At 32.9% G+C, this 12,398-nt stretch overlaps 1 protein-coding gene across 1 annotated transcript in view; it reads right to left on the bottom strand.

The window, feature by feature from the left end:
• LOC142345784 (condensin-2 complex subunit D3-like) overlaps positions 1–12,398 on the bottom strand; it is a 127,046-nt gene that overhangs the window by 84,422 nt on the left and 30,226 nt on the right. The window contains exon 3 of the mRNA XM_075398130.1: positions 4,659–4,822. Within this exon, the coding sequence (XP_075254245.1) occupies positions 4,659–4,822 (164 nt within the window). The remainder of the gene's footprint in view (positions 1–4,658; positions 4,823–12,398) is intronic.

Genomic DNA, 12,398 nt, shown 5'->3' with positions numbered 1-12,398 from the left:
CGAATATACGCTCTAACTCGAAATTTCAAACCTATTTCCGAAAAATTTTGAGCATACTGAGTTTACTATGGGTTTACCATATACACGATTTTTCAAACAGAAACCCTTAAGATACTGCTCCAGTACTGAAATTAAGATTTACTATTGGAAAGCAATGAATCAGTACTATTCCTCGATATCACAGAGTCCAAATTATTGTTACATTTTCAGAGAAGATGGTACAAACTGCTATTACCCTTTTTCTCCAACCAAATTTTCAAAAACAAATTTCAAAAAGAGAGGAAAGGTACCAAATTGAAGATATTCAGGTCATTTCAACTCAGCACAATCCCCCCTCCTCCCGAACACAGAAAAGCAAACAACAAGCACACCGAAAGGCTGGCTCTAAGAGCCCTTAATGCCCTCTGTTTAAACTGTTTTTCAGGACGAAAAGTCAAAGGGGTCATACCAAATTCTGAAAGTATGTATTAGGAATACGAAGTATTCTGAACTATGTATTAGGAATGCGAATAAATAAAGCTGAAAAGAGACCGAGAACAGAAGACACATCAAATAAGTAAGTTCTTTAATTTATTTTTTTTTAAAATTATGTAAAAAAGAACTGAATTTTTTGAATTAAAATTTAACAAATGTCGTTTTCGTAAAATACTATTTGAGAAAAAACCTTGTTTGTTTTTTTTTACAAAAGTAGACTATTGGGATATTTCCGTTCCTTGACTTTTTTCATGCGACAACATTTGAACATGAAAGCAGTTTCTTATACCGTTTTTCTATTTGAGAAATAATTTAGAGAAGTGTATATTGTCAATTTTGCAAAATTTTATTTTTAAAAGCAATTAAAGTTGTTCAAAAGCAAACTATCATTGTTTTTCTTTAACTTATTAGAATGGATTGGTACTAGTTTCAAACTCTTTTCTGGTTTTCTTTAAATTAAAAACAAGAGATCAAAATTTGCAAAACTCTACGATTCTTCAACAGCTTTCCTTCAGCATTTCCTCTTTCAACAATATATTCACATTTACATTACCCTCCTTATAATGAAAAAATAAACTATAAAACAAAAGTAAACGGCAACAGCATTGTTTTATTGTAGTAATTTTACAAGAGTAACAATAAAAACAGAAACTATTAGTTTGGCGCTTCAAAAAGATTTCTAGAGCGAGCTAGAGAAAACAAACACCACTTAGCTAAAGAAATTCAACAATACGCGTCTTTCTCCCCCAAACTTAATTTCAAACCATTGAAGGAGTTCGTGAACAAAAATTTATCACCAAAAAAAACAACAAGGGCATTTTGTTGTGGTCCTCCCGTAACGCTAATCAATGCGGTGTTTGGTGGGTAGAAAACAAGTTCTCAATCAAAATGAGCAGAGCAATTTTCTCGAAAAATAAGCAATTGATCAACCCATTTCCTACTTTATTCTTCCTAACATCCAGGAAAATTTAATCATCACTTTTGAGAGGAAATCCTGTCATCAAAACCTCTCTTTCTCCAACTACAATCGCTCGCCAATATAATTTGTACAAGCAAAACAAATAATCTCATTTGTTCATTGTAAACTTGTCCAATCAGTATTATTTACTAATCGTAGAATCAGATTTTGTTTTTTTTTTGCATATTGCCTTCATTCATTTGTGGAAATTAAACTTGAAAGCAGTTAGCTTAATTTGAAACTTGGGAGAAATCAGAAATATTGGAAACAAAAAAAAGGAAAATCTACTTTTCGGCTATGTAAAAAAGGTTGGTTTGCCAAAAGCTTAAATCAAGAAAAACTCAAACAAGAAGCCTGTTTGGTGAACTAGGAGCAGTTATCAATTCGAAAAAATAAAACTTTCTTTTTATTAAAAAAAATTTATCACACGCAACATTTAATGACTTGGAATATCTCAGCAAGAAGTGGAATATTAATTACGATTCCTGTTACATGGCACAATTGTCTCGTCAAAAATTGATTATGTTTCATGAGTCCTACGGAAGGTCGGGCCTATTGTTGCTTTTTGGAACTAACAAAGCTTCGAAAAATCAAAATGACAATAATTTTGTAAAACTTGAAATCCGTTACACTCAAAGCGACAGGTCGTCTCAATTACGCGGGTCACAACATTTAAAATCGGAACAACCTGCTCGAACAATCTGTGAATAAATTTGCTCAAGAACTGTATTCTTCTTAATATCGCAACGATATAAAGCTTTTGCTTTTTGGAATGATCAACCTTATTAAGTTGCTAGTGACGAACGAGCTGTTTAGATTTATTTTATTTCAACTTCTGTATGGAGCATATTCGTAATAAAAGAGCCTGAGACAAACACAATATATCTACCAACGAACGCATTCTGATGTATCTTGTTGGTCCCTATTGATCTGGGAAAAACTTTCATTTAAAAATTCTAAAAAAAGCTTCTCAACACTCGCTTGAGAAAATTTATTTTTAGAAGCATTTTCGAAATATTTCCGGTACAATGAATTGCAAAGATTAGATCATTCAGAGTGTAGAGTTTGATTTTTTCACTAAGTTCTCTGCCGACGGCATGATATTAAACTACACTTAATGCTTCATTAGACTTCCTTTCAAGATTGGAAAAATTGAAAAGTATTCGAACAACTGGTAGTTGAAATTTTGGGCATATCAAAAAATCATCTGTTGCTATAAAAAAAACTAGTCATGATGCTGAGCTGCATAAGACCAACAGTTTTATGCTCAAATAACCTAAGATGTACCGCAAATTGATATATTGGAACAACGGCTACGTTTTGAAAACCAATTAAAACAGTTGTATGATGACAAAACACAAGAACAATGCGGTCTCTCTATGAAAATTTGAAACCAACTATACATGAATTGTTGATATTGTATTGTTCAATTGAAACCATTTCCCAGAAAATTTTTGTACCGAAACAGTCCGGCTTAATAATATTAATGATAAATGGACAAAACTACTACACCGTGAAGTTCTACTCGAATCTCAACAGGAAATTTCAAGTTCCCCACATTGTAATAAAAGATTTGTCGGATTTCTGCTTAGTTGATTTTTTTCAGCTTAACGGTCATGATGAGGTAGATTGCGCAAGAGTAACCGTAAAAAAACAAAAACGAGTAGGTTTCGTCTTCCAAAGTTTCATGGAGAGGTGACAATGATAAATCATCGTTATTGTCGCCTAGTATTTTTTTAATCTAATTTGGTTTTTCAATTTTTAAGAGCGTAATCTAAATTTGAATGAAAAGTTGAACAAAATGTTGGAGGAAGTAAAAAGATTAAGGGACCAAGAATTTTGAAAGAACCTAAAAGGAATGATTATAAAAACCAACTCATTCCAAGATCAGGTCTCTCGAGTTATCTTACTGTATGACAATTGAGATGCGAATTTCAAAAAACGGTACAATTCGACGGAAAACCTTTAGAAACGTCTCTTGAAAAAATTCCGTTCAGCAAAAAAAAACTTCCAAAAAAATTGAATTTTTCAGGAACTGGTAATTGAAAACTTTCAAAATATACATTGTTCAATAGTTTAAGTAAAAACAAAATTTCCCAAAAAATATGTAACCAGAACGACCATTTTCAGGAATAAAAAAGAAATCAATTTTTATCAAAAAATATATAGCCAGCTAATTGCCGAAATAGCCAAAAGATGTTGAAGTGCCGTACAAAATAGATAGCACCACGTATTGAACTGATTTGATGGAGTGGTCGATAAAAACTATCATAGCCACCGTTGACACGCTCGACGCATATCGGAACTAAAACAGAAACAGAATTTTTTTCCTAAGTTTTGAAAGTGTTACAATTCGGTGTTCAGTTTCAGTTAGATTTTAAAATTACCTTAATTCAGCGTCTAAACTGAAAGGTATTAATTTTAATACCTAATACACTGACTTCAAGACCGGGCTTTATCGTTTTATCCCATTTCTTTTAATTTTTCTCTTTTGACAATGACCGTATTCAGTTCATTGCGTAATTAATTCAATGCGTAAAAGCATTTAAAATCCATTCAGCTGAAACAGTTAGTGAGGTAAGTCACGAGTCAAACGTGAAAATCGTGACTTATTTAAAAACAGAAACGTGACCAAAAAGTAAAGCACATTATAAAAGGAGAGCGCCTATATGATAGCCGTTGAGAGACTGACAGCATCTATTAACAACTATGAAAAAAACTTTTCTATATATATTGCATTTTCTATTCATATAATGATTTAATCTTTAAAGCAAAAATTTTTGATGAAAAACTCAATCATTAAATCTCATTTTATTTCCTCCCAAAGCGTTGATTGTACCAGCCCTCGTTATGTACTTGTCCTTTACTGAAGTCTGGAGTTCAATATATGATGCGAAATTATTCTTTCATTTCAAGTGGAATGATTTCCACTCAAGCAGTTAAGGGAATTGGACAGGTTTACTCCTCTCATTGACGATAATTTGATATGTCTATTGATCTCACTCTTATTCTATACTTTTATCTATACCTAATCCTAACGTATAGAATACATAGGTACATCCATTTTCCTCCTGGTCGGCTTAGCTATTTCTACTTTCGCACATTTTGATTCATTAGAGGAAAATGGAAACCTCAACCTTTAAGTTAAACTTGCATCAAGTAATTGAACCCCAATCCAAAAATGAACGGGAATCTAAAAATAGCCACCACATTGACAGACACTTACTTTGAGATCTCTTTGGGCTTAGAAAGAGTACAGTAGTGTAGTGTGGTGGTGATTCTGTTGACTAGCACGTGTTGAGATATCTCAGACTGTGCAATAGACACTCTCTCCATCGCCACATTCAGTGCAGTCAACAATTTGTTCACCAGTTGCATAACATCATCCACCTACACATCAAGCACCGAATCAACTTCTAAAAACTTATCACATCCTAAGATCCCCATTTTTGGAAACAAATTATCGGAAAAAAAATTTTTTAATTTGCTTTTTTCCAACAATTTTCGAATATTGCTTAATATGCAATCAATTGCAGCTGTTCGCTTTTGTTCTAATATATGAACTCTATATACATAAGAGCAAAAGCGAGGAGTTACAGTTGTCTAAATAAAAAAATAACAAGACGGCCCGCAAGAGACTGTGCGTAGCACAGAATCCTCCAATATACGTCTCAAATTGGCATATTAGTCATTAACATCTCTTTTGTTCTGAGACGAAGAGCTCTATTGGCTTTCAATTTTTCGAAGCTCAAATTTAAGCATTTTTTCCGTAAAAATCTTGAGTACAAATTTCAATTTGACAAAATGAACAATTCAGAAACCTCAAGTTAATATAACGCATATGAAAAATCAATTGCGTTCTCGACAGTGATCCAATATAAAACATAATTTCACCGATACTATAAGCTTCAAAAAGAGCACCAGAATCATTTTTGTTAACGAATAAATCGAAATCAAAAGATGGAGCAGAATATTATGTCAAGTTTTGTCTCTTATCAAAAATTTTTATTTCAAGTCAGTTTTAATTCACGTGTCCTGTTTTCGCCTAATTTCTAATTTGGCAAGCTAAACAACTTTTTTTTCAATGTTTACACTACCAATTGAAGAAAGAACATAAAAACTTAATTATATCTTTCTACAAGCAAAACTGACGTTTTTGTATCTCAATTAACTCAGGCTGGTGTATTCTGGTGTACGGAGATTTCATATTTCAATCATTTTCGACGAAACTGAAGGAATTATGATTGAAATTCTTACCAAAAGTTTGACCAAACCAAAAGTTTTTTTTCTGATGCTGTTATAAAGATTGCGATGCAATCAATTCAGAGAACGTGCAGCCAAATGTAACCTATAATGAGCCGGAGGGCTTAGCCTTCCGGCACGAATTAGGAAATTTTTTTCTACTTAACAAAAAATGCCTGATCTTAGTTAAAGGAAAAATTTTGAGAAAACAGTGAGAGAACTTCTAAAGAATTTTCGCTAAATCGAATATAAGAGCAACTTGACTGCTAAAAATATCAAACCAAATTAATAGCGCAAAGTATCAAAGTGCATTCAAGTCTCTAAAGCTCTGAAAAAAGAAAGACTTTCTTTTTTCGTTCTACTCCTCATATGGCTATTTTCGCCCTGCTACGTTTTTGAATGGCCCTTATAGAACCAATAAATTAACTTTACAGTCCAACTTTACAACCAAAGAATTACGATGCGCGGATACAAGGTATAGCATGAATGCCCGCAGAAATTTACGAGAAAATTATGATTCTCAACCTTTCCAAAAAATGTCCCGTTTTAAAATTACTTGTTCATGAAAGCGAAACTATAACAGTGCTTGCTTCACATTTTCAGATAGCTGAAAGAAACGGTGCAGTGTACACCAGTTAAGAGCTCAAAATAGAGTCAGTTGAAGCCTAAATATTAATCAACATAAAACCGAATAGAAGATAACTGGAACCAAGTATTGAAAATTTGGTCATCTCTGTGAAATTCCAAGTAAACCAAATTTGATAGTGACTATACAACTTGAGTTTAGCGCAAACGCCGACAAAATCTAAACAAAGCCGCCATGTTGACGGAAAATCTCTGGCCAACAAGAATGAGTAAAAAACAATATTTAAATAATGAGCATCTAAAACTCCGCTTCACGTGTTTATCAACAAAAAAGTAACAAAACAGTGTGATTTGCAGGGCAGCTGCTGTTTAAAAGCGCTTTTAGTCAAATAAGTGCAGAAAGAAGTTAGCTTAGAATGACTTTAAAAACCAAAAACATGTTAAATTAAATGCATCAAGTACAATGGGTAACCTAATAAATGCAAGCACCAAAAATTCAATAAAACCCTACTAAAACAAATGGTATCTCATGCGAAGAATATAATAGCTAGAAACTCCAGCCGCTAAACCGACTAAAATCACGAAGTGCTGGATGGCCAATGCGATAACTTTTATCATTGCGACAAAAGGACAACAACACAATAAAAGCAACAAACGGGCACAACTCATAAAACCAATAATAATGTATTGAAAACAAATAGCGCCAAAATTAATAAAACAACAGCTATCTACTCAGGTCAATAATTATATTCAGCTATCACTCATTGGCAGCCCATCAGAGCTCTCATTAATGATTAATGCGACTAATTGTCAAAAATGTTCTAAAATAGAAGTGAAACTCAAAAATTCGCCAATATTATTTAAAAACACAAGTGTCAAAGCGATTAAAAACAATTTCCTATGAATTTAAACCATTATTGGACTCATTTATGTCTCACTAGCAGCCGAGGAGATCTGTAATTAAACTGAGATAAAAAAAAATTCGCCAATATATTACGATAACGAAAAATTTCAAAGTCAAAAAAGTAATAGCTGACCATTGAGAGAATCAGCAAACTGCAAATAGGCAAAATAGAATATATGTATACAATCTTAGGAGCACTCAAAGGGAAAACGATGAAATCAAGTCAAATCAAGTCAGAGAAAGAAAAAAAATTCCGTCAAAATCAAAAATTAGTTCAAACGCCAGTTTGAAAAATGACGCTTCAAACCTACACTCCTTTTCGCTCCTTTTACTACTCCAGCGGGACAAAAATGAATTTTGTTCAAAATCTGAATTCTCACTGCTATCAAAAGGTCAAAAAAACTTGAACAAAAATTAACTCTAATTTGAATTCTCACTGATATCAAAAAGTCTTTAAAAAGACAGCGCACCAATACAATCTAATTCCTTTGGATTGCATTAAAACAAACCTGACCAATCCCGAATTGGGTTGAAGTAAAACTAAATGTAGACCTAAACTAACCACATACTAAGCAATGATTTACAAAATACAACTCATTTCGGAAAGAGAGGAAAATCAAATCAAAAGGAAAAAAAACAAAATCTGATAGTGGAAGTCCAAATCTACCAAAGTTCAAATTCAAGACTTCTCTTCAAAATCCTAAGCCATATCAGTTTGCTAAGAGGGTACTAACTTATCAAGAGAGCTAAATAACGACTTAATGCTATCGCGCTTTACCCGTTCATTCCGTTTCTTTCGACAAAAAGTCATCCCATTCAAGCTAGTGAATATTTTTTTAGCTGACCAAGTGAAAATTCAGGTCTCTCCTCTCAGCACCAACATCCATTGAATAGTTCTTAATTAACAATTGAACAAAAAATACTGAAAAGCATAGTAACAGAGGCAACAGGCAGAACATATAAAAGACAAAATGCGGCCAAAATTTGACTTACTATATTCAATTTTCATTGGAAAAAATTAAAACAATCATAATTGCGAACTTCAACCAAAAAAACTCCTCTGTATAAATTTGAAAACTCACACAAAACAGCTGAAAAAGCTCGTAAAGCGTCCAAATAACAAGAACAGCTCAAAATTGCCTCAAAATGTCATACATACGCTAAAGATGTTGTATGTAGGCTATATTCTCCCTACACTCATTTGTTAACGTATAAACTATTTTCTTCGAAAAATAGTGAGATGTTAAAAAACTGATTGGAAATGCCGCACGTGTACAAGTTTCCGCTCGGTCTGCAGTTTTTCCACTTCTCTCAAAAAAAGAATCGATAAACCACTCTTTATCTCTGACATTTTCAGCCGACAGACCTTAACATTTGTTTCAACCTACATATCTATTTACTTGTTTCATTCTCACTGTAACCAATTTTAAAACCAGAGATCACCAGATCCCTTCATCGAGTCGTAAAAAACCAAGCATCAATGACTGACCTCTCAAATATTCATGAAAGCGAAACTATACCAGTGCTTGCTTCACATTTTCAGGTAGCTGAAAGAAACAGTGCAGTGTACACCAGTTAAGAGCTCAAAATAGAGTCAGTTGAAGCCTAAATATTAATCAACATAAAACCGAATAGAAGATAACTAGAACCAAGTATTGAAAATTTGGTCATCGATGTGAACTTCCAAGTACATTTTTTTTGAAATTAACTATGGAACTTGAGTTTACCGCAAGCGCCAGCAGAAAATACAAAAAGAATTTGATAAAATTGTGTTTGATCTTTTAAGCCGAAAAAGTTACAATAATGTTCAGGAAGCCAGAGAAACTTGCAAAAGAAACAACCTAAGTATTTCAACTGTGGTTTCTGATTCCTCTGTGTCTAGAAAAATAAAGTTTTCGTGTACATCAGGAATGTTACAATTCTTCAATTGGTTTCAAATGCGGGCAAATAAACATAAAAATACTCGAAGGTACTATATTTTAAAATATTACTTAGGCCTTTCGATGAAAAGAGAGAAAAAATTCTTTTCCTCTAAAATATTCCCAATTTATTCAGTTCAAAATTTTTCGACTTCAAACTAAAAACAGAATTTTAGAAAACTTAAAAACTTAAAATAGTAAAGAAAAGAAAAATAAAAATAAACATAAACCAACAAATGTCGGAAGAATTGCTCTTGAACGACAGGCGAGGCAATTTAATTCATCGGGGGCTCCAGCCTAGATCAATTTTTCTTTATGGGCGCAAAAAACTTTGACCCCACCGGGATTCAAAACACTGACCTCTCGATCCATGGCCACCCTCACTAACCACTGCGCTACAGTCAGTTAATTCTGCTACGCCGCAACCGATTTTATATTAGCAACTTCGGAGCACTAGAGATCACTCAAGAATCGAGAACGAAAGCGTGAAAAAGTCACTTGAGAAGTCAAAGAATGTTCTAGAAGAAAAGCGCAAAATTGTCAAGCGAAAGATTTGCATAAAGAAAGACACACGTTTAAAATAATTGCTATGAACTACGTTCAAGAGCAATTAAAAATAATAGTTATTATTTTCTTTTTCTGTCTTTTGGAATATTTTTTATAAATTTTCATTTTTTTGAGCAAATTAGTATAATTCATTTAACAATTTTAACACAACTAAAATATTTAAATCGTTAGTATATATCATTTAACAATTTTAACACAACTAAAATATTTAAATAACACCCCCCGCAATTTTTCCGTACTTTTTTCTCGTTTTCTTTCGAATTCTTGAAACAGCTCCCCGATTTAAACCTTCCATTAATTTTGTAGCTTTTTAAATAAAAATTAAAATTCAGCTCTAAGTGCTAAAAACGATGCTTCTTTTTTGCTACGATACGTAAACAAAAATTGAAAATTTGACTGACAAAAAAATTGCTGTTGCTTGCTGATATATTTGTAAACATGTGTAACGTCAACAAAACGGTCATGCATTTGAAGTTACATACTTCCTCCTCCTCAAAAAATGTTTCCATGCGTCAAAGGGGCGTCGAATCGATTAGCCTGATAGCTCTTTAGACGTAAATGTTGTATCATAGTACAATGCATAAATTTTAAATTTCAGCAAATCTGAATGCAATTCAAATAATAGAATTCACCTACTGATACTAAGTATTGCATTTTGTTACAGATCATTGTGGCTAGGACAGTTCGGAAGCTACAAAAAACAGTAGTAATGTGATCAATGTCTACGGAAAAAAGTCAATACAATAAACCAGAATCGAACGTAAGATTCATAACGAATTAACGAAGTTACCATAACAAAATTTTACAGAGAGAGTAATCAAAATGATCTGATTCCACACAGCATAATGACTTCCAACTAATACAGCCATACATCTTTTATTTTTTTCTTGCCAAGAATTTATTTTTTTAACCTCGCCATTATCCAGGTGAGGTACATTGAGATAAACAAAAGTTCAATCTCCCTTTACAGCGCATTTCCCCTCTATCGAACTATAGAAGATCCTGTCATGGTAACCCTCATCGTTGTCTTCATGTGTACACGCTGAATACTTCGAAAAATAAACTGTAGTGCTGGTTTACAAAAATTCGTTGAATCAATCAATCCCAGCTCAAAAAAAGTTAACGTCGCATAACATAAAAATCTGCGTTTACAAAATTCGGCGAGCATTTCTCCTGCTATCTTTGGACAAAATCATGCATTGGAAGCCCTTCATTTCAACAGCTCTTCAAATTTTCTGTTTATTTTGGTAATTCAAACCGACAAAATCTAAACAAACCCGCCATGTTGACGGAAAATCGCTGGTCAACAAGAATGAAAAAACAATATTTAAATAATGAGCATCTAAAACTCCGCTTCACGGGTTTATCCAGATTCTCATTTTGATTTCAATTTCCACATTGACTCCATCAACAAAAAAGTAACAAAAAAGATTGACTTGCAGGGCAACTGCTGTTTAAAAGCGCTTTCAGTCAAATAAGTGATACAGGAAGTTAGCTTAAAACCAACAAGGACTTTAAAAACCAACAAGGAGGCTCAGTAATGTGCGATCGCACATAAGGTTCCGACCCCGCTCATCCGCAATTTTGACATAAGTGTTCCAAAAGAGGAACAGATAGAAAACCTCAAAAATTCAAGTATTTTTCAAAAAAAATGGTCCATGAACGAAAAGATAGCCTCCAAACCAAATGAATCAGTGCAGTAAAAAATGATGCATTAGATTAAAGAGATATACCAATATTAGGACAGCGAGGCAAGACGAACAGCAAAATCAAACAACAACAACAAACATTAATTACATCAAAAAAATTTATGTCCGTTTTAAAAAACAAAGTTTAAAAGCAAAGACAAAAATAGCGTCAGATAAAACTGAAACTAAACAGAATAACTTGTAATTGACCAGAAAGGATATGGGACTGGTCCATAAAAAGGCTTGGTAACAATTAGACAATTAAGAACAAAAGCAGTAAATTTGAAAAATTCGCTTATTTTTTTTAAAAAAACAATTAATTTCAAAGTAATGAAAACCATTAGAAATCAACTAAACTATCCCATAGATTTACAATTACGAGTTTCTAAAGATGGGAATTAAGAACGGTCGGTATTCAATTTTTATGCGGTAACAAAAAGAACAACAAATAGACAACAAACAAAAAATCAGTTAAATTTTGTCAGAAAACGCTTTGGAAACGGTGAAGCCATACTTTGGCACTCAAAATATGTTCGATTGCACCTTCCTTGAACACCGATATCGTATTATGTGACCTCTCATGAACGAAACCAGGTAACAAGTAGACAAAAAAGAAAGGCAAAATTAAGCAATACTTGTTTTCTTTTCGAAAAAAAATTATTTCCAGACATGAAAGCCATTAATTACAAAATGAAACATTTAAATAGGTTCGTTTGTTCTTCAAGAAGAAGCTGCAATTATCGCTGAATGAGACCTGCATTTATACAGAATATGTCTTACGTCCACAAAAAGAACGTAAAATATGACAAAAATCAAAAATTAATTTACTTTTTTGAAAAACCCGTGTGGAAGCCAGTAAAGTCATAACGAAATCTTTAAAAACAATAGATTTTTTGACACCAATCCCTCTGATTCCTTCCCTTGACAACAATATTGTAATATTTGGTCTGTAATTAACGACACTAGGTAACAGCCAGACAATGAAAGGAACAAAATTCCGAAGTTGAAATTTTTTTTGCTTTGGAAAACAATTGTTTTCAAAGTCATGAAAGCCATCAGCT

Source organism: Convolutriloba macropyga, chromosome 9, assembly GCF_964194025.1.
Source record: "Convolutriloba macropyga chromosome 9, txConMacr16.3, whole genome shotgun sequence".
NCBI lineage: Eukaryota > Metazoa > Xenacoelomorpha > Acoela > Convolutidae > Convolutriloba > Convolutriloba macropyga.
The sequence above is the reverse complement of the archived record's forward strand: the minus strand, read 5'-3'. Positions and strand labels throughout refer to the sequence as shown.